The sequence below is a fragment of the Podarcis tiliguerta genome (genome assembly GCF_965153285.1).
Source record: "Podarcis tiliguerta genome assembly, chromosome: 6".
Classification (NCBI taxonomy): domain Eukaryota; kingdom Metazoa; phylum Chordata; class Lepidosauria; order Squamata; family Lacertidae; genus Podarcis; species Podarcis tiliguerta.
In genome coordinates, this window is record NC_139539.1 from 3,183,008 (window position 1) to 3,205,954 (window position 22,947).

The 22,947-nt window shown below is 48.8% G+C and overlaps 1 protein-coding gene across 3 annotated transcripts in view; it reads right to left on the reverse strand.

The window, feature by feature from the left end:
- Positions 1–449: 449 nt before the first annotated feature.
- TTLL9 (tubulin tyrosine ligase like 9) overlaps positions 450–22,947 on the reverse strand; it is a 50,191-nt gene continuing 27,693 nt past the window's right edge. The window contains exons 6-14 of one of the 3 annotated variants that reach the window (XM_083447519.1): positions 20,916–20,984; positions 17,931–18,021; positions 15,906–15,946; positions 14,987–15,074; positions 13,658–13,716; positions 10,828–11,024; positions 5,086–5,199; positions 3,355–3,476; positions 450–1,034 (exon numbers count right to left, since the gene is read on the reverse strand). In XM_083447519.1, coding sequence (XP_083303645.1) covers positions 964–1,034; positions 3,355–3,476; positions 5,086–5,199; positions 10,828–11,024; positions 13,658–13,716; positions 14,987–15,074; positions 15,906–15,946; positions 17,931–18,021; positions 20,916–20,984 — 852 coding nt within the window. In that variant the 3' untranslated portion in view covers positions 450–963. Of the gene's footprint in view, positions 1,035–3,354; positions 3,477–5,085; positions 5,200–10,827; positions 11,025–13,657; positions 13,717–14,986; positions 15,075–15,905; positions 15,947–17,930; positions 18,022–20,843; positions 20,985–22,947 lie in introns of all 3 variants that reach the window. The other 2 variants (XM_083447518.1, XM_083447520.1) reach the window with 2 other exon arrangements.

The following is a 22,947-nucleotide window of genomic DNA, read 5'->3' on the forward strand; positions in this document are numbered from 1 at the left end:
ATTAGTTCCAGTCGTGACCGACTCAGGGGTTGCAGCGCTCATCTCGCTTTATTGGCCAAGGGAGCCGGCGTACAGCTTCCAGGTCATGTGGCCAGCATGACTAAGCTGCTTCTGGCGAACCAGAGCAGCGCATGGAAACGCCGTTTACCTTCCCGCCGGAGTGGTATCCATTTATCTACTTGCACTTTGACATGCTGGCAGGAGCAGGGACTGAGCAACAGGAGCTTACCCCGTCGCGGGGATTCGAACCGCCGACCTTCTGATTGGCAAGTCCTAGGCTCAGTGGTAAGTCCTAGGCTTCATTCCTTATAGCAGTGAGTGTGCAAAAGGGAAGGAAGAGGGTACACTTCCAGGGAAACAGTTATTGAGGACCAGCAGGTGGTTCTGGTATGCTCTGCCTCGCTGCCACCCCATAACATTATTCTCTAGTCAAGAACCAAAGGGACATGTTTCTGGGTCCTTAGCAGTACTAAGGCATTAATTTTTATTCATGCTTGCTGCAATGCATTTTAGACAAGGCAGTGGGTCTTTGGGTGGGACGCATCACTCTTTTCAGCCTTGCATGTGGAAGGTGCCAGTTGATTTGCTGCAATCAGTTGGCGGAGCAACAATGGTATTCCTCCCCTGGCTGTCGCCCCCACGGATGCTGTCCATGTTAAGCACTGCTTGCACCTGGCCAGGTGAGTAGCGCACCATCTTCCTGCCCCAAAACACGGTGCAATAGACCCCGACTTTTGCAACATGCCAAGGTTAAAAGCTGCTCTGTGTCCAGTGCTTGGCCAGCCTGCTGGGAAAGGGAATCTTCTCAACAGCGTACCTGAAGCTCCCCAAAGTGGAGGAAATCCCTGCAGACACATAACTGAGGCAGCAAAGCCGGCAAGGACCTCACTTCAACTCCAGAGCCCGGAGACGCAGACACACACACACACACTCCGACATCTGACCATTTCTCCGCTGCAATGTTTAAACTTTCTGCTGCGTCTGAAAAGACTTGAAAAGCTGCCTCAGCTGTTTCTTCCTGTCATTGTTGTAGCCTGAAATGAAAGCGATAACAAGGTGTTACATGTGACTTGTCCCCTCCACGGAGCTAGGAGATAATCTGCCTCTCTGGCTGAGCTGTGGTTCAGTCAGTTTGAAAGTGTGCCCCCAGGAAACGCTGCAGGAGCTTCTCGCCCCCCCCCCCCTTAGTACTACCTGACAGCCTGTGATAGGCGCTGAGACTGATGGAGTTGGAGGTGGGAAGAGAGAGCCAAGTCTCCTCAAGTCAGCATCAAGCAAAGAACGGACCACAACACCGTGATAATCTGCACTGTGTGCCTTTTGGGAAGCTATTCAAGTGAAATGGGTGGTGAAGTTGAGGGGGTTGCGGTGGCTTAAAGCAGCAATGCATAAGGGATTTTAAAAAAAGAAGTATGATAATATCAGTATCATCTCCAAGAATATTGAATGAATCGCCAGCAGCAACTTAAAGCAGCTACGCTGATTCAGAAACAACTACCCTGAATTAACCTGTCAAGATCTATTCCCAGAAGAAGAAGAAGAGTTTGGATTTGATATCCCGCTTTATCACTACCCGAAGGAGTCTCAAAGCGGCTCACAATCTCCTTTCCCTTCCTCCCCCACAACAAACACTCTGTGAGGTCAGTGGGGCTGAGAGACTTCAGAGAAGTGTGACTGGCCCAAGGTCACCCAGCAGCTGCAGGTGGAGGAGCGGAGACGCGAACCCGGTTCCCCAGATTACTAATCTACCGCTCTTAACCACTACACCACACTGGCTCTCAGTAATTCCTGCTCTGGAGGGTAGGACTTGAACCAATGTATTCAAGTTACAGTCATACCTCGAGTTGAATGTGCTTCAGGTTGAGCGCTTTCGGGTTGCGCTTCACGGCAACCCAGAAGTAATGGAGCGCGTTACTTCTGGGTTTCGCCGCATGCACAGACGCTCAAAAGGATGTCACGCGCATGCACGGAAGCGGTAAAACGCGACCCGCGCACGTGCAGACACACCGTCGCGTCTTACGTTCCATTCAGGATGCGAATGGGGCTCCGGAACAGATCCCGTTCGCATCCCGAGGTACCACTGTACAAGAAAGGAGATTCTGACATCAGGGAAAACTTTCTGACTGTAGGAGCTGTTTGACAGTGGAACCGTCTCCCTCGGAAGTTGTGGACTCTCCTTGGAGGCTTTTAAGTAGAGGTTGGTCATTTGTCATGGATGCTTTAGCTGAGATTCCTGCATTGCAGCGGATGGGGCTAGGTGACCCCAGGGAAGGGACCATGAGAAAACTCACTTGCTCTATGATTCTATGCCTCAGGGTTCTGTCCTCTCCCCCATGCTTTTCAACATCTACATGCAGCCGCTGGGAGAGATCATCAGGGGGTTTGGGCTGGGTGTTCATCAGTATGCAGATGATACTCAGCTCTACCTCTCTTTCAAATCAGAACCAGTGAAGGCGGTGAAGGTCCTGTGTCTGGAGGCGGTTGGAGGATGGATGGTGGCTAACAGATTGAGGTTGAATCCTAACAAGACAGAAGTACTGTTTTGGGGGGACAGGAGGCAGGCTGGTGTGGAGGACTCCCTGGTCCTGAATGGGGTAACTGTGCTGGGGTAACTGTGTCCCTGAAGGACCAGGTGCGCAGCCTGGGAGTCATACTGGACTCACAGCTGTCTATGGAGGCACAGGTCAATTCTGTGTCCAGGGCAGCTGTTTACCAGCTCCATCTGGCACGGAGGCTGAGACCCTCCCTGCCTGCAGACTGTCTCACCAGAGTGGTACATGCTCTAGTTATCACCGGTCTTGAAAAACCTACATTGGCTCCCAGTACGTTTCTGAGCACAATTCAAAGTGTTGGTGTTGACCTTTAAAGCCCTAAATGGCCTCAGTCCAATATACCTGAAGGAGCGTCTCCACCCCCATCGTTCCGCCCGGACACTGAGGTCCAGCTCCGAGGGCCTTCTGGCGATTCCCTCCCTGCGAGAAGCAAAGTTACAGGGAACCAGGCAGACGGCCTTCCTGGTGGTGGCACCCACCCTGTGGAACGCCCTCCCACCAGATGTCAAAGAGAACAACAACTACCAGACTTTTAGAAGACATCTGAAGGCAGCCCTGTTTAGCGAAACTTTTAATGTTTAAAAGACTACTGTATTTTAGTATTTTGTTGGAAGCCGCCCAGAGTGGCTGGGGAAACTCAGCCAGGTGGGCGGGGTATAAATAATAAATTATGATGATGATGATGATCCCAGCCACCGCTCTCCAGTGCCGAGATGTGTTTGACACATCTGGGGGTGGGGAAACAGCAACGCCTGCAGCCCCCACCCTGCCTATGTCTCCTAAGAGCCACTCGGCTGAATACCTAGGTGGGTGTTTGCAACAAAGCCGTTCATGGGTGTGTCCAGATTCCCATCTTCTCTGCTGACGGGACCGTCGTTCCAGATTAGGTCAAACCCTCCGACACGCTTCTCCTTCCCCGTCAACCTGTAGGAGCAAAAGCTTGAGAGTCAAGGGCAGGCCTGTATCCTTTGCTCTGCATCTCCCTTCCTGGGATGGATTTGCTCATCCAAGCTCCAACCTTGGAGGGGATGTCGAGATGGCAGCTTGGGAGGACAGAGGTGAGTTTAGCGCTTATCCGTCTCCTGTACAAGGGCTGCATGCCATTGAGAATTCAGAAAACATTCTGATGATCACCCTACAACAGAGCGATCCACCTGGTTTATTGACCCAGCGCTTTCCTGGCATATGTGTTGGCATATATCATCTTCCTTAATTGCCCCGAGTCTTTTAAAGGGAGTGGATTAGGAACAGAAATAAACTTTGCTTCGGCTGCCCGGTTATTAATTGCATCGAACTGGAAAGGAGGAAAAGTACCAACAGTAAGGGAATGGCAGAAGTTATTAGACCATGCAGAATTGGCTCAATTGACAGATAGATTAAGGGGAAATACAGAACAATCATTCACGCAAAAATGGGATATGTTTAAGAAATACCTACAAAAATATAACAACGACATAACATCTATGGCAGAGTTTGAATGACCCTTGTGTAACTTAAATACTACTAAGCAAGGGGAAACGGTATGGTATGTTATAAGTACTAGAAACTATAGTAAGAGTAAGGTAAGTAGGTAAGGTAAGTACATTCAATGTTGTAAATATAATTTACATCGGGAAATCACGGGAAGCCTGTTTTCATATAATTTAGTTTACTGGGTTTTTATTTTGGTTTATTTTTGCTTAGTTAGAAATTATAAGAAAAGAGTGTGTACAAACACAAGTTTAAATCAATATTTAATGGTATAATTATTTAAGGCTGTACATGTACCTAAGATTGTGTATGGATGTCAATTAATAATAATAAAATTTATTTAAAAACAAAAGCAAATAAACTTTGCTTCAGGAGGAACCCAGGAAGAAGTTCCTGCAAAAGGAGGTTGGAGAGACCGAGGAGGACTGGGTGGTTTTGCAGAAAGATGGTCAGCACAGGAAAGCAGGTTTGAAACATCTCCCATGAAATTGCACTTGGCTTTGATGCACTGCATAAGATTGAGGGTTGCAGCACTTGAGAATGCAGGAAAACTGTGGGAGTCGCAAGCAGTGCACATGTCTTGTTGCTTATTTCCATAGGGCAAAGACTCCTGCTGCACCCTCAGGTGGATCGACAGTGAGGAAGGCACACTATAAAGGTTAGCAGAGCCAACTGAGAGTCCCATGGACTGCAAGAAGATCAAACCTCTCCATTCTGAAGGAAATCGGCCCTGAGTGCTCCCTGGAAGGACAGATCCTGAAGCTGAGGCTCCAAGACTTTGGCCACCTCATGAGAAGAGAAGACTCCCTGGAAAAGACCCTGATGTTGGGAAAGATTGGGGGCACAAGGAGAAGGGGACGACAGAGGATGAGATGGTTGGACAGTGTTCTTGAAGCTATGAACATGAGTCTGACCAAACTGCGGGAGGCAGTGGAAGACAGGAGGGCCTGGCGTGCTCTGGTCCAGGGGGTCACGAAGAGTCAGACACGACTAAATGACTCAACAGCAGCAGAGCCAACTGAAATGACAGGCACGAGGCACACACACTAAGTGCTCTACTCACCTGCCCTCCATGTCCACTATGTTCAGAGTGTCCTCCAGAAGATGGGTCTTGAGTTCATAGTCCTCCTGGCTGCTGGCCGTGAGGGAGGGGGAAGCATTAACTTCGAGAAGCCACCTGCCAAGGACAGCAAAAGAGAGCAATGGGGGCTGGAAGGGGCTGAGAGCCATTGTGGTGTAGTGGTTAAGAGCGATAGACTCGTAATCTGGTGAACCGGGTTTGATTCCCTGTTCCTCCACCTGCAGCTGCTGGGTGACCTTGGGCTAGTCACGCTTCTTTGAAGTCTCTCAGCCCCACTCACCTCACAGAGTGTTTGTTGTGGGGAGGAAGGGAAAGGAGAACGTTAGCCGCTTTGAGACTCCTTCGGGTAGTGATAAAGCGGGATATCAAATCCAAACTCCTCTTCTTCTTCTTTGTGTGCTTAACGCACCCGGAGCTAAGGAGATCGGGCTTGTGGCTTGTCTTTTCATCGTGGATCCGTGCGGTTTGGTGAAGGGGAGGCGGTTCACCGATGCAAAACTGCCCTGTGGAGGCTGACAGGTTGATACGGGTGCGAGAGGTGCATTCCTTTCTCCTCCTGTGACGAGGCTGCATTTTAATGTTTCAATGCTTCAATGTTGTATTTTAATCTTGTTTTTAAGTTGTATTCTTTCAACTTGTTTTTATTATTGCTTGTTAGCTGCCCTGAGCCTGGCCTTGGCTGGGGAGGGCGGGGTATAAATAAATTTATTATTATTATTATTATTATTATTATTATTATTATTATTATTATTATTACAGTGGTGCTTAGCGGGCTTAGCGAATCAGCTGATAAGCGGCTTAGCGGCTTGGGAAAAAGGGGGGGAAGGAAAAAAACCCCGCAGGAACTCGCAAGACATTTTCGTCTTGCGAAGCAAGCCCATAGCAAATTTGTTTTGCGAAGCACCTCCAAAACGGAAAACCCTTTCGTCTAGCGGGTTTTCCGTCTTGCGAGGCATTCGTCTTGCGGGGCACCACTGTATTATTATTATTATTAATAGGAAACAAGTGTTGGTGCTGACCTTTAAAGCCCTAAACGGCCTCGGTCCAGTATATCTGAAGGAGCGTCTCCACCCCCATCGTTCTGCCCGGACACTGAGGTCCAGCTCCGAGGGCCTTCTGGCAGTTCCCTCCCTGCGAGAGGCCATGTTACAGGGAACCAGGCAGAGGGCCTTCTTGGTAGTGGCACCCGCCCTGTGGAACGGCCTCCCAGCAGATGTCAAGGAAATAAACAACTACCTGACATTCAGAAGACATCTGAAGGCAGCCCTGTTCAGGTAAGTTTTAAATATGTGACATTTTAGTGTATTTTTCATCTTTGTTGGAAGCCGCCCAGAGTGGCTGGGGAAACCCAGCCAAATGGGCGAGGTACAAATAAATTATTATTATTATTATTATTATTATTATTATTATTATTGATGAAGCATGCAGAATCCTGCTTCATTCGTCGGCCAGCCTGCTGTCTTTGAGGAAGTGTCCCTATAGGTGAGGAAATTAAAGGGTGTATCTGAGCACACTACCAGGCTGTGCTATTTGTGCCATCAATGGCTTGTAGGGGAAGCAAGTTTGGGGCTTTCCCCAACAACCTTGCCAACTGCTTCATCCCATAGGACTGAATGGGACTACTGAGAATTCAGCCTCTTCTAACCTCCAAAGACCCTCCCTGGATTCTTCTGCTTGGTCACAGAAGAAGAAGAGAAGAGTTTGGACTTGATATCCTGCCTTTCACTCCCCTTAAGGAGTCTCAAAGCGGCTAACAATCTCCTTTCCCTTCCTCCCCCACAGCAAACACTCTGTATACCTGAAAGAGCGTCTCCACCCCCATCGTTCTGCCGGACACTGAGGTCCAGCACCGAGGGCCTTCTGGCGGTTTCCTCGCTGCAAGAAGCCAAGTTACAGGGAACCAGGCAGAGGGCCTTCTTGGTAGTGGCGCCCACCCTGTGGAACGCCCTCCCATCAGATGTCAAAGAGAAGAACAACTACCAGACTTTTAGAAGACATCTGAAGGCAGCCCTGTTTAGGGAAGCTTTTAATGTGTGACATTTTTATGTATTTTTTATCTTTGTTGGAAGTCGCCTAGAGTGGCTGGGGAAACAATAGGAAACAATGGTACAAATAAATTATTATTATTATTATTATTATTATTATTATTATTATTATTATTTATTATTTATTATTATATGTGAGGTGAGTGAGGCTGAGAGACTTCAGAGAAGTGTGACTGGCTCAAGGTCACCCAGCAGCTGCATGTGGAGGAGCGGAGACGCGAACCTGGTTCCCCAGATTACGAGTCCACTGCTCTTAACCACTACACCACACTGACTCTCATACTACAGTGGGCACAATGTACATGCTGTCGAGATGGGCAGAAACGACTGGCACGCTCTCCTCCGTTGGCTTCTCCATCTTCCATTGCCCGCCATATCTCTTCCCGCTTCTGTCCATCCTTGAGGTCAATGCCTTAAGTGGAGGAATATTCTGTCCCGGGCAACTCTACGAGCCGCAGTAAGATCCAAGCCAGAACCTATCCCAGCCTTTGCCAACCTGGTGCCCTCCAGATGTTTTGGACTACAGCCCATCCGTGGCAGTCCGAAACATCTGGGTGGTATCAGGTTAGTGAAGGCTGCCCTATCCCAGTTGACTTGTCCTGGGTTCCGTTCCCTAGTCTAAGCTAACTGCCTTTGGAAGGTGGCGGCACCCATCTGTCTAGAGAGGCAAGGAAGTACAGCCCCTCTCCTGGGTGCAAGCCTGGTCAGGGTATGTATGGGGGTCCTGGTCTCCCCTCTCAGCCTCGCTGATGCAATACATCTGGCACCAGCCTGGCTGCAGTTGCAGCAAGGTGCCATTGAACCATGGGCATAGTCAGGATATTTTTTTTTGGGGGGGGGGCTTTTTTTAGGGGGGCAGGATTGACTTGATTGGTCAATTGGTTAAGTATTTCTATTGTTTTACTTGGTCTAGGGGAGGAGCAGCAGTAATAATAATAATAATAATAATAATAATAATAATAATAATAATATTTATACCCCGCCCATCTGGCTGGGTTTCCCCAGCCACTCTGGGCGGTTCCTAACACAATACAGCGGTACCTCTGGTTGCGAATGGGATCCGTTCCGGAGTCCCATTCGCAACATGAGCAGAACGCAACCCTCATATGCAGGTTGCGATTCGCCGTGTCTGCGCATGTGCGTGACGTCATTTTACGCGCCTGCGCAAGCTGCGAAACCCAGAAGTAACCCTTTCCGGTACTTCCGGGTCGCCGCGGGACGCAACCTAAAAAAAGTATCACGAAGCAAACGCAACACGAGGTATGACTGTATTAAAAGCACAATAAAGCGTCAAACGTTAAAAACTTCCCAAAACAGCTACCCTGGCATGGAATGCCCTCTCACCAGATGTCAAAGAGAAAAACTACCAAACTTTTAGAAGACATCTGAAGGCAGCCCTGTTTAGGGAAGCTTTTAAAGTTTAATAGGTTATTGTATTTTAGTGTTCTGTTGGAAGCCGCCCAGAGTGGCTGGGGAAACCCAGCCAGATGGGCGGGGTATAAATAATAAATTATTATTATTATTATTATTATTATTATTATTATTATTATTATTATTATTCCCGTTCTCAATGAATCCTGGGAGGTTTAGGACCAGAGTCTTCCTTCTCCTAGATGGGCTACCTTCCCAGGTAAGCAAGCCCCATCTGCCCCAGACTTTTGAAGACCTGGGTGCAAATTCCCACCCAAAGGCTCTGGGAAGAGCCAGCCGGATAATGCGAAGAAGCTGGGCTACAGTCCTTTAACTGCAAGGCCCCGGGATTTGCTACTCAGTCTCTGTCGAGTGCCGAGGGAGGCAGGCTCCATGTTCCTCTGAGCGCGTCAGACAATGCACAGTCGCTGCTCCAGACGGTGGCTGCCTGGCGTCTGCTTATCGGCTCCTTTTAAATAAAGCTGTCCCCAGGGTTGTGGCAGAGGCACCGGAGCAATGCTGACAAGCCACCAAGGCGCTAATTGAACCAGCAGCCACAGCAGAGGGAGGGAAGGGGGGGCAAGGCCAAGAGGGCAGAGCTCGAAAGGAGAGTGGCAGGTCTGAAATTGATTGTGCCAGATTTCCTTGCCAAGGGCGGAGGGGAAACATGGCTGGGCAGGCGAGAGGATGGCTGGAGGCTAGAACGGCGAGAAAAGGCACAATCCTGCCTTGCTGACCTCTTCTCCCTTTGGACAATGGAAGGGAATGGCAAGAAGCAAAGGTTCCCCTCCAACGGCATTTGCCCCTGCAAACAAAAATTGGATTTAAACCAGTTTCAATTTCCCCAACCCCCCGAGACTTACTGCATTGTGAGAAAACTGAGAATTCAGTTAAAGAGTCCTATTCCCTATGGATCTACGCTTTCCCCTCGGAATACAGCAGTTAAGACAGCCAACGGCCATAATTCAATATCCACCTACGTGGGGGAACTCCCCCCCCCCCACGAAACCCATAGGGACTTCCTTCCGAGTAGGCATGGATAGGATTGTGCTGAAAACTCTGTAGGCAAAGACATGCTCTAAATCAGCCTTCCCCAACTTGGTGCCCTCCAAATGTTGTCGTGTTGCAGGAATTTATGTATAGGTTGGGGGGGGGGGTTGCCCCTCCAGCAGATATTATGCACATGCAGCCCACTGCCAAAACCAGCACAATCACTTTCGTGACTTTTGTGATTTGTCCCCACAAAACACTTCATCGCAGTTTCTTCCTATCTATTCAAAGGGCCTCTGCTGCACGATAGCAAATGTTAAGAATTCACTGATAAATGTCTCTATGTACTGGCTCACTGGGAAAACTTTAGAAATTCATATAGACATGTGAGCTCAGCTGCTAGCAGCCCCTCTGCCTGAGTGATAATCCCTGGCATCCTGATACCTGAGTGCCAGACAGGTAGCCATTCCAGAAATAACAACAAACCCAGATGAAGACAAAAGGGTGTGATTAACTTGGCTGGGAAACAGGGAAATGTAAAGATCTCTTTTGCTACCCTTGATGGGTGTTTGGTGGAGGGCCAAGGGAACCATGGGGCAGGGTCCAGGATGCTCAGATTACTGCCACCAGACCTCCCCTTTCATGATGTAACCGTGACGTATGAGTGATGTAGTTTGGGGGGGTGTAACATAGGGATTAGCAGCTAATAAAAGTTTGGAGGCTCTTTTGTTCGGGGCTTCCATCTTGTTCCACCTTGTGGCAGGTGGGAGTCCTGTCGCGAGCATCTTCAATAAAGACCAAGCCTACTGGCTGCTGTTTTGCTCTGGTATTCCTGGCTGGTGTCCTTGTTTTTTGTCCAAGGCAGCCCTCAGATTTCTCCGTTAACAGTTGGGACTCCCAGCTCCCAGCAGCCAGTGCAGCAAATGGTCAGACATGATGGGAGTTGTAGTCTAGAACATCTGGAGGGCACCAGGTCGCAGAAGGCTGCTCTTAACCATCCTTCCACTTTGGTTATCTGAATCCACTATGTGGCGGCCCTGTTGTGTGATACTGGAAAGAGCCACATAACTGGATATTGGGAGCAGGCGAGATACCTATGAACCCTTAAAAAAAAATCTCCTTGCAATCTTTCTTTCCTTCCCTTGAACTGTCTGCTGCCCAGCCAGCCCTTCCAGTTCCTGCTATCTCTCCTCCTCCTCCTCCTCTTCTGATCCAGAGCAACTGAGCTACCTCCCTTCCCTTGGGAGTTATCCTCTGACCCTCTCCCCCCCCCCCTTACGGCTTGAGGTCTTGGTCGATCAGGATATCGTAGCCGTAGAGCTCAAAGCAGTGCTTGTCGCTGATGATGACTTTCTGGACGCTCTGCAGGCTCTTGATGAAAATGTTGTCCATCTCGGCGAAGAGGTTCTCCACGGCTTCCGCCCCGTGCTTGGCCGTCAGGTAGAGGCGGAACTTCTGGATCATCCACTTGCAGCCCTGCCGACAAAGAGGTTGCACAAAACAAGTGAAAATCCCTGAAACGAGACGCAATCGACTAGAAATATTCTCTTGTGAAAATAAACTAAATAATAAAAATCAAAGAGCTTAAGGGGGGGAAATCTAAAACAGCTTATCTTGTATTCCTTTCTTTGAATTTGAGCCATTTAGGTTTTTTTAAACCTTTTTATAAAGGCAACACTAGAATTTTCACAGCTGAGTCCCCAACTCTTTACTACTGTGCTTTGCTTCCTCTAAGTTGGCTTTGTTTAAAACTTGCCACTTGGGTTTGTAAATTCAGTATTAGAAATTGTACCTTTGAGTCCTCAGTCCTTTATTGCTGTGCTTTGCTTCACCTAGGTTGACTCAGGATTACAAATATTTCAGAGTTTTTGGGAGTTCTACCCCCTTCTTGTGAATTTTGGTCATTTAAGGTTTATGATTTTTCTATTTCCTTCTGAGGAAACTGAATAGTTCAATGAAACGAGGTTTGTAGCCGGCATCCCGTTAAGGCTTCGTTCAATTTGAGGCTTTTCTAATTTTTTCCTTAAACTCTTTGATTTTTATTATTGAGTTTATTTTCATACGATAATATTTCTAGTCGATTAGTTCTCGTTTCAGGGATTTCCACGGTATTTCATTTGTTTTGTGCAATTTCTACAAAGAGGGGCACAGAGAGGTGGGGGGTTTGGGCTGGGGAGACTCAAGTTCAAATTCCTACTCGTCCCCCGCCTCTCAGTTTACTCTACCTCTCAAGATTGCTAAGAGACCAAAAGAGATCAACTGTCGCTCTGAGCTCTGTGGAAAAAGGGTGAGCCATAAACGGGATCGATAGACTGGACACAGGCCAAAACAGCCAAGAGCTCCAGTGGCAGCTGTTGATAAAAACCCAACTGGACATCTAGGTTTGTTGGTTTTTTTTAACAGATGGGGCACTCCATTTATATCACAAGAATGTTTCCATGAGCCTGGTAGCCCAGCAGCTGGTGGGACGGCAGTAATGTCAAGTACCTTACAGGAACAGCACAGTAGTGAAGGACTCCCTGCACCTAAAGTATTGCGCTTGGACAGTGGCGTAGCGTGGGTTGTCAGCACCCGGGGCAGGGCAAGTAATTTGCGCTCCCTAACCCGGGGCAAGGCAAGTAATTTGCGCCCCCCCGCTGCACTGTCCCTCCCCCAGATAGTCACTCTCTCTCTCTCCGCACCGCACCGCACGCCTGGCACCCTCCCCTCCACAGTGGGCGGCGACCCGGTGGCTCGGATCGGATTCGCACAGCCAGCACTGCAGTGAGAGAGAGTGAGTGAGCCAGGTAGGGGCAGAGAGCTGCGAGTGCGAGCGCCCCCCCCCCCCAGATGTTGCGCCTGGTGCGGCCGGCCCCCTCTGCACCCCCCACGCTATGCCACTGCGCTCGGAGTGGGGCACCTCAGGCCCAGAAGCAGAGTGTGGCTCCCCCGGCCTCTTCAACTAGCCCTTGCGTGGGGCTGGGCAATCTCTGGTTTTCAACATTGCGATATAGCGGCACCTCTGGTTGCGGAGGAACAACATGAGCAGAATATGTGCGTCTGCACACGTCACAATTCACTGCTTCTGCGCATGCGCGTGACGTCATTTTGAGAGTCTGCGCATGTGGCGAAACCCGGAAGTAACCCTTTCTGGTACTTCTGGGTCGCTGCGGGACGCAACCTGAAAAGATTTAAACCGAAGCGTCTTTAACCCGATGTATGACTGTATATCTATCACCAGCTAAACATTGCGAAATATCATGACATCTGAAATAGGGAGGGAGCTGTGTAGAAGCACTGGCTGGCTTCAAGTGTTTTCTCCCCACAGTGATTTTTGCATGATTCACAATATACTGCCAAGTATGAAACTGATTTCATGAAATGGACTTCAAACTGGTTTCGGGCAATAGATTGATGTATCGCCCAGCTCTACATGTAGAGCTGGGCATGTTTAGCCTGGAGAAGAGGAGGTTAAGGGGTGATATGATAGCCATGTTCAAATATATAAAAGGATGTCACACAGAGGAGGGAGAAAGGTTGTTTTCTGCTGCTCCAGAGAAGCGGACACGGAGCAATGGATCCAAACTACAAGAAAGAAGATTCCACCTCAACATTAGGAAGAACTTCCTGACAGTAAGAGCTGTTCGACAGTGGAATTTGCTGCCAAGGAGTGTGGTGGAGTCTCCTTCTTTGGAGGTCTTTAAGCAGAGGCTTGACAACCATATGTCAGGAGTGCTCTGATGGTGTTTCCTGCTTGGCAGGGGGTTGGACTCGATGGCCCTTGTGGTCTCTTCCAACTCTATGAGTCTATGATTCTACCCTTGGGACACGTTCCAAGCCACATCCCTCTTACTGGACCCTCCTTGAGCACTCTTGCCTGGTTGGAATGTGTCCTTGAACCGGGATAATAATGCCTCCTGGATGCAAAAGTGAGGGTGTAGAACAGGGGTCAGCAAACTTACTGCGCCTCGGGCCGGTGTCTCCAGCGCCGATCACGCGATGGGCCAGAGGGCGGGGGAGCGTGTGCCCATATGCATGCATACATGCTATTTTCACCCCCCAGCCAAACCACCCCGGCCCTTGAAACAGAAGGGTTTGGGTACCTGGGTTGCTGGGCCCTCATTGCTCACCTTTTCGGGGTCGTAGTCAGGGGCTGTCTTCTGCACGGCTACATTTGTCAGGTGAACATCTGGCAGGAGGCAGGAGGTAAGGATGATATGAAAGGAAAGAGATGCTCCCTGAACCCGGCTCCCAAAACGGCTTCCCTTTGCCCAGGCTACTCAGTTCATCGATCCTCCCGCCCATGGGGTTGCCATGGGGATTAAATGGGGAGGGGGAGCACCATGCATGCTACCTTGAGCTCCTTGGAGGAAAGTTAGGACTCGGCTACATCAGCCATGTTGCAACGCTATAACTTCGTTATAAACATGAGACACCAGATGGCGATATAGAGCACAAAACTTTGCCTATGTGATTTTCATAGAGTTTTTTCTTTCGTTATAACAATTCAATTTATGACTTATTTATAGCAGGTTTTTCTTGTGTGCAGATCCCGTCTTAGTGACTGAATGGGTTAAGATCACAGAGTTAAATTCCTAGACTCAGCTACGTAGGTCACGCCCACTCCTCTCCAAGGAGGGAGGAAGTGAAGCCTTCTCTTCCTGTTCCCTCACTCCCTTTGCATCATGTAACTGACCAAGGAAGACATGCCTAAGCAAGCGCCAAGCTTAGAGCACGTGTTTGACACTATCTTTCCGCTTTCTACCCAAGATTATTCTGCCTGCGTTCTCTTTGCTGCTGCTTGGATAAATGCATGAATCTGACCTACGGAATGTTTTGTAAGTAAATCATTTAAACTTACTTAACAGTGTGTGGTCTGTTCATTGCAAAAGCGGTAGAAAGAGAAGGGCACTGTTCGCATGCAGACTAAAAGGTTCTAACAACCTGCCTTCCTAACGCTATATTGCTGCTTGACCTTTGTGTGTTTAAACTCTGCTAGTGAGGTCTCTTTCCTGCTGGAGTGTGAGTTCAGCCCTGCATTTTGCATCCAGGCACCCAGCCAATTCACCCCACACACATGGGTCACAGGGATTAATATTTTCCTCCCACATAAAAGGGCAGGGTATAAACACAATAAATAGAACATATGGAAACAGATATGAAGTAGCTTCCTATGCAGTGATGCATTTAGCATCACATGCAGTTTGGTCCTCAGTGGTCCCAAAATGGGCTGGAAGACTGTTTCAGTGATTGCAGCTGCCTTGATCTGCCAGGGACTTCAGGCAAGGCTGCTCACCTTGGCTGCCAGACCTGCTTAGCGTGAGTGGGCTCTGCAGTCTTCCTGCACCAAGCACACGGGCATCTTGTTGCAAATGTCCCTCCCCCGCCCCACCCAACAGCTGACAAAAAGTTGTTGCGTCCTGAAGAGGCTTATGCAATGTGCAGACAGGTCAGGATACAGTGGTCATCGATGGTGTTCAGGGTGAAGCGGGTGTTGGAGAAGCGAGCAAAGCCATCCCGGTAAAGCCAGGCTTTGAGTGGGATATACTGGGAGGAAGAGAAAGCGGTGGTGAGCAGCAGCAGCAGCAGCAACAACAACAATTTATCATTTGTACCCTGCCCATGCAGGGACGCGGATGGCGCTGTGGGTTAAACCACAGAGCCTAGGACTTCCCAATCAGAAGGTTGGCGGTTCGAATCCCCGCGACGGGGTGAGCTCCCGTTGCTCGGTCCCTGCTCCTGCCAACCTAGCAGTTCGAAAGCATGTCCAAGTGCAAGTAGATAAATAGGTACCGCTCCGGCGGGAAGGTAAATGGTGTTTCCGTGCGCTGCTCTGGTTCGCCAGAAGCGGCTTAGACATGCTGGCCACATGACCCAGAAGCTGTACGCTGCCTCCCTTGGCCAGTAAAGCGAGATGAGCGCTGCAACCCCAGAGTCGGTCACGACTGGACCTAATGGTCAGGGGTCCCTTTACCCTTTACCCTGCCCATCTGGCTGGGTTTCCCTAGCCACTCTGGGTGGCTTCCAACAAAGACCAAAAACACATCAAAATGTCACCCATAAAAAACTTCCCTGAACAGGGCTGCCTTCAGATGTCTTCTAAATGTCAGGTAGTTGTTTATCTCTTTGACATCTGATGGGAGGGCGTTCCACAGGGCAGGTGCCACTACCAAGAAGGCCCTCTGCCTGGTTCCCTGTAGCTTTGCTTCTTGAAGTGAGGGAACCGCCAGAAGGCCCTCAGCACTGGACCTCAGCATCCGGGCAGAATGATGGGGGTGGAGACGCTCCTTCCGATATAAGTCCCTCCTAGCTGGCTATCTATCACATCAATTTAGGGGACGGACTGGGCATTGCAGGGGCGATGGCCTGTTCACTCACCGACATGACTAGGACGTACACTCTCAAGTCAAACTTCCGCCCTGTGAACCCAAGAGAAATAGCTTTATGAATTACTGCCCCACCTGTGCTCTTTGTACCTCATTCTCAGGACTGAAGGATGGCATTACATTTGCGCTCGTTCCCTCTGTGTTTCCTTTTGTTTGGGCACTCATGGTGATTTGTGCTCCTGGCGGTATCAGGGCGGTTATACACAATCCCACGTTCGATACTGTTTATGTCTGCAAAGGTTTTGGGGGCAAACAAAGCGCTTCACTTCTAGTCAGTGCTTGCCCTGTAACTTCCTCCTAAAGTCTCGTAACTTTTATACCACAAATATTCTGAGGTGGGTGGGTTGTCCACTTTTGTTGTGCTGGGACACGGGTGGCGCTGTGGGTTAAACCACAGAGCCTAGGACTTGCTGATCAGAAGGTCGGCGGTTCGAATCCCCGCAACGGAGTGAGCTCCCATTGTTCGGTCCCTGCTCCTGTCAACCTAGCAGTTCAAAAGCATGTCAAAACGCAAGTAGATAAATAGGTACCACTCTGGCGGGAAGGTAAACAGCATTTCCGTGTGCTGCTCTGGTTCGCCAGAAGCGGCTTAGTCATGCTGGCCACATGACCCGGAAGCTGTATGTCAGCTCCTTTGGCCAGTAAAGTGAGATGAGCGCCGCAACCCCAGAGTCGGCCAATACTGGACCTAATGGTCAGGGGTCCCTTTACCTTTACTATCACAATAGTGCCCCTTCAGGCAGCACTAATGCAGCAGCACTGGGGAAGCATTGCAGGACAACTGAGAGGGTTGTGTGGATGGTCTGGTACAAATCCACCACTAGAACACTCTTATTGCATCAATGACATGTTGCAGAATACACCCGTACTCCCAGTCTGGAGGTACTCTTAGACTGTAAGCACCTTGGTGCAGCAAACTGTCTTTTTTGCTTATATAAGGACTGTTATGTACATGCAGGTCCCACTTACAGAACACAATGTATTCCCTGGATATCATCCATTTGGTGAGCGTTCACATAATGAGTTGATGATTTTTACTGATTCCTATGGGGAGATTTCTAATGCGTTCCCAAGCACAGAATGTTGACCTCCAAAGGGCAAAAAGAGAGAGGAAAACCCAGAAAAAAATTGCTCTTGCAACTCTCTCCCCCCCCCCCTTGTTGTTCAGTCAACCAGCAAAAGGCAAACGCAAAAGTAAAAATGCTCTGTGTTTGAATATCTGAATCCACAGTGTGTATAGCAAGGTTTGGGTACTAACTCGTTGTGTTTGGATAAGTGAATTTTCTTATAGCAAAAGTTTTTAAAGTGGGACCTGTGTGAATATTTATAGCATAGAATGATACATAGAATTTTAGGGTTGGAAGGGACAATGATGATGATGATAGATGAAATAATTGAAACATGGAAACCCAAAGCCCTGCTGGGATGTTTTAGCCTCCTCGGCGAAGCGGCTGAAAGGTAAACAACAGAGGAACTGAAGGTTTTATCGCACAAGGCTGTGTAATTGCTACCAGTAGCTGTCACCGTTAAGCAACAAAAACCACAGAAACAGATACTTGTAGAAAAGTCAAAGTCAATCAGAAACAATACAAGTGCCTTATCCGCTACAGAACAAATCACCGGATAGTTTACTGAGAGAGCCGCAAACATCATTCACCTCCGACGGAGCATACAGTATCAATTGCAGGCAGCTGGAACTAGTGGGAATTAGAGCTTCTCTCTGACTTCCCAAAGAGACAAGTTATCTGCTGATCTACATGCAGAGGGCAAGAGTGGGAACTAACCATTCATGACACACGCACATGTACATTTAGACTAGGACAAATGGTCATCTTAAGTCTGATGTAGGAAATACAATTGGGGAGCCTATCCCAGAAAGGGGCTGCGTGTGCATACGCCCCACCTTATTAATGAGACTCTGGCGGTCAGGGAAATTCACTCCAAATTTGGGACGGAGGTGCAGGATTGTGTGTCTGTGCGTGCGCACATATTCTGGGCTGATAAGCAGGCAACTCACCACCGACTAAATACGGGTTCTCGATGTAGCGCTGCGCTACGTAATTCTCTACTGGAATTTCATCTTTCTGGTCATCCACGCGGACACCATCCTGTGAAGGAGATCGGGTGACTTGCTTAGGTCAGGAAGAATGGAAGCACTGCTTAACGTTCTCCTGTGGGTTAAACCACAGAGCCTAGGACTTGCCAATCAGAAGGTCGGCAGTTCGAATCCCTGCGACGGGGTGAGCTCCCGTTGCTCAGTCCCAGCTCCTGCCAACCTAGCAGTTCGAAAGCACGTCAAAGTGCAAGTAGATAAATAGGTACCACTCCGGCGGGAAGGGAAACGGCGTTTCCGTGCACTGCTCTGGTTCGCCAGAAGCGTCTTAGTCATGCTGGCAACATGACCCGGAAGCTGTACACCGGCTCCCTCGGCCAATAAAGCGAGATGAGCGCAGCAACCCCAGGGCCGGCCACAACTGGACCTAATGGTCAGGGGTCCCTTTACCTTTACCTTTGCTCTTGTCTACCTGTGGGGTTAGGTTGAAATGTACACTGGGGGCCTGGGAAGGACGTTTCCCCTGAGGTCAGATTCAGCTTTAAATATGGGAAGTGTTTTTGCCTTCGCTCAGGGCTGCTTGCCTGCTATTGTACAAAGCAGAGAAATACAGAGACACAGGAAGGACCAGAATGGCCTTTAGACCAAATTGCCTCTCACACGTCGACCCAGACATCCAGGCCTCAGTGGTCTATAAAGAGGAGCCAGAAGCTGAATCACCAAAGTCCATTTGTTTCTGTTTGCATTTTCCCCCCATGACATTTCATTTTTGTATAAAGCGACTAACAGATGCAACATATGAAGAACAATGGCAGTAGCAGGCTGCCCACAATATGCTTTGGAATACAACTCCAGCCAGCAAGGCCGATGGTCAGGGGGGATGGGGGTTGTTGGCCAAAACATCTGGGGAACATCACATTTGGTAAATCTGATATAGCAGGAGGTGTATCCCACCTAACCTTGTTAGGTTTCTAGACCTGGAGGAAAATTCGTTTCAAAAGCCACATACGGAGATAGCTATGGCCTGAATTCGAGACGCGGGTGGTGCTGTGGGTTAAACCACAGAGCCTAGGACTTGCCGATTAGAAGGTGGGCGGTTCAAATCCCCGCGACGGGGTGAGCTCCGGTTGCTCGGTCCCTGCTCCTGCCAACCTAGCAGTTCGAAAGCACGTCAAAGTGCAAGTAGATAAATAGGTACCGCTCCAGCGGGAAGGCAAACGGCGTTTCCGTGCACTGCTCTGGTTTCACCAGAAGCGCTTAGTCATGCTGGCCACATGACCCGGAAGCTGTACGCCGGCTCCCTCGGCCAATAAAGCGAGATGAGCGCCGCAACCCCAGAGTTGGTCACGACTGGACCTAATGGTCAGGGGTCCCTTTACCTTTACCTTTATGGCCTGAATAAGAGGAAGAGGGATACCCCATACACCTAAATCTGGGCGCTCCAATCTAACACACCAGGGCACCTCTAGACCCCTCCTTCAGCACCAGCAAGCCCCCTTAACCCTCCTTAATTTTGAATAAATGTTATTTACCAGGCAGGCAGTTTGTGCTGCTACGCCAAGCCCTGACCTTCAGTTGCCATCTGTTTCCCCAGACTACATCTGGGCATGCCTAGAAGCATTCTCAGGAAACAAAGATGTTTCTTCTTATTTTCCACCATATGAACCTGACCAATAAGAATGTCTAAGCTGGATGCTCCAAGTTCAGACCGTGTGGCTTTAGTAAGCCTTCTTCGTGTTTCTATAAAAATGATTTTGAAACATTTACCACTTTTTGAAACTAAGTTGTACTGCTTGTCTTTTCTTGCTGCTGTATGGAAAAGCACATGAACCTGACCTTTAAAGAGTTTGTAAGTCAACCATTTTTAACTTACCAAACCTGGTCTCTTTCAATGCTGAAGGAAGTGGGAAACTTGGAAGAGGCTTACAAGGGAATGTTTTAATGGTCTAACAGCCTATGTTTCCACACTTCACTTTGCTGCATGGCTTGTGATTTTAAATCTCTGCTGCTGCTCTCTCACCAAAGAATATTTGCCCCAAACCTGGATCTGGGCATTCAGGGAGTTCTCCTTTTATATTTTAAGCAAATTACAAAACCAACAAAAAGGACCAAAGTGTGCAGCTGCACATCATGGCAATTAGAAGATTCTGCTTGTCTGGTTGGTTTTAAACTGAAGTAAGATTCTGCCAACAAAGGTCCGTATAGTAAAAGCTATGGTTTTCCCAGTAGTGATGTATGGAAGTGAGAGCTGGACCATAAAGAAGGCTGATCGCCGAAGAATTGATGCTTTTGAATTTTGGTGCTGGAGGAGACTCTTGAGAGTCCCATGGACTGCAAGAAGATCAAACGCATCCATTCTTCAGGAAATCAGCCCTGAGTGCTCACTGGAAGGACAGATCGTGAAGCTGAGGCTCCAATACTTTGGCCACCTCATGAGAAGAGAAGACTCCCTGGAAAAGACCCTGATGTTGGGAAAGATGGAGGGCACAAGGAGAAGGGGAAGACAGAGGACGAGATGGTTGGACAGTGTTCTCGAAGCTACAAACATGAGTCTGACCAAACTGCGGGAGGCAGTGGAAGACAGGAGTGCCTGGCGTGCTCTGGTCCATGGGGTCACGAAGAGCCAGACACGACTGAACGACTAAACAACAACAACAAGATTCTGGGTATGCTGTCCAGAGTGATATCATCAGCCCACTCATCATACCAGAGCTCTTGTGTTTTTCTGGTGTGAGCCAAGTTACATCTGAAAATCTCCCAGGGCTCAAAGAAGCCAGAAGCCTCCAGGGTCACCCTGATCTCCATACACAAGCCACCCTAAGGAAGAAATATATGGGGCCCCAACCCCTAAGCAGCTGATGCAAAGGTGCTGCTCACCGGGCAAAACTGTATGGTAGGCTGTTCCCAACTAATCCCTTCCTGAGAGGTGAGAAGAAGGAGGCATCTCACCTTCCTCCAATCAATTACATCCTTGAGCTTCCGGAAGAGAAAAATGCCTCTCCCTTGAGACCGGGCAACCTGCAAGAGAGAGGGAAAACGTTACTAGCCCTTCGCCCGCCCGGCGTTTTCCTCTCTCTCGGCCTGCAAAAAAAGGAAGCTGTGACGTGACTGTTTTGCACTCTGTCCTTCACAGAAAAATAAAACTCTATCTGTTGATGGATGGCCATCCTGACTCGGCCCCAGACACACTGATCAGATGCTTGGAAGCTGTGGCTGGATGGTTACGTGGGAGCCGGCTGAAGTTAAATCCTTCGAAGACAGAGGTCCTCTGGCTGGGACGGGACGATATGGGATTGAGGGGGCAACTCCCATCTCTTGCGGGGGTGCAGTTAATGCCAGCACCGTCCGTTAAGAGTTTGGGTATAATCTTTGACACCTCCCTTTCCATGGAGGCGCAGATTGCAGCTATAACAAAGGCGGCATTTTTTCATCTCCACCAAGCTAAGCAGTTGGCTCCTTACCTCTCTCGCCCTGACCTAGGCACTGTGATCCACGTGACGGTCACCTCCAGACTGGATTACTGTAACTCGCTCTACGTGGGGCTGCCCTTGAGACTGACCCAGAAACTCCAGCGGGTGCAGAATGCTGCGGCGAGACTCCTTACGGAGTCTGGCCACGGGATCACATTCACCCAGTGCTTTACCAGCTGCACTGGCTCCCGGTGGAGTACAGGATCCGGTTTAAGGTGCTGGTTTTAACCTTTAAAGCCCTTTGTGGCCTAGGACCCACGTACCTACGGGACTGCCTCTCCTGGTATGTCCCACGGAGGACCTTATGGTCTTCAAACAAAAACATCTTGGAGGTCCTGGGCCACAGGGAGGCTAGGTTAGGCAACCAGAGCCAGGGCTTTTTTGGCTGTGGTCCCGATCTGGTGGGACACTCTGTCACAAGAGACTAGGGCCCTGCGGGACTTGACATCTTTCCGCAGGGCCTGCAAGACAGAGCTGTTCCACCAGGTCTTTGGCCAAGGCGCAGCCTGACCCCCTCCTTTGGTAATTCTTCACAGAACTCTAGCCCAATGGTTGCCATCAATTTGATTTGAACTGATTTTATAATAAATTTGATTTTAGAATGTTGTGTTACTTTTATTGTTGTTAGCCGCTCTAAGCCCGGCTTCAGCTGGGAAGGGCAGGATATAAATAAATTATTATTATTATTATTATTATTATTATTATTATTATTAAACTACAAGTTTCTTAATAAATTGTACTCCAAAGCAATCCACACAACGTACCAAGAGGAAACGGATTCTGAAAACCTGCACCAGTTAAGCAAATATCGGCAGCTGATCATTTTGCATGTTTTTATCCTACAATTATTTGGCTAACTTGGCTGTTCAGAGTTCAGAATCCAAAGCCACTTTCTGGGTGACCCCTGGCCAGTCATCATCCCTCAGCGTTTACAGGTTTCTTGTTAAGGAAAAAATGGCATAACCTCATGCATTTTGCCTTGAGCTCCCTGGAGAAAAGATGGAATGCGGACATGATAAATATTACTATGGTCCCTTTGCTAACACTGCCCATGAAAAACTGCAAACATTGCCTGTGGAAGAAAACGACGCATTCAACACTATAAAGTTATTTTCTGCAAAATAAGTGTGTGGATATACATGACTGAATTGAAACCTTTGAACAGGAGGTTTTTCGTTTGTTTGTGTTTTAGTGTAGAACCTGAATCACACTTCAGCTTAGGGGGCCCCTGTGTCCCTTATCACGTAACAGGCACTTTCTGGGCCCCAACAATTAAGATATTGTGAAAAGCCTTAAGGTGTTTGGGACGATGGCTACAAAGAGGCGCCCGGTTTGTCTTAAAACCAGCCACCCACAAATTTTCCAGCTGCAGCTCAGCGAAACCGCTCACCACCTCCTCCCTGCTGTGTTTCTAAAGCTGACGATGCTATTTTATTTAGCAATATAAAAGGGAATGCTTGATGGTGTGCCATGATATAAAGGTTTTACGGGCACAGATTTGGGATGGTGGC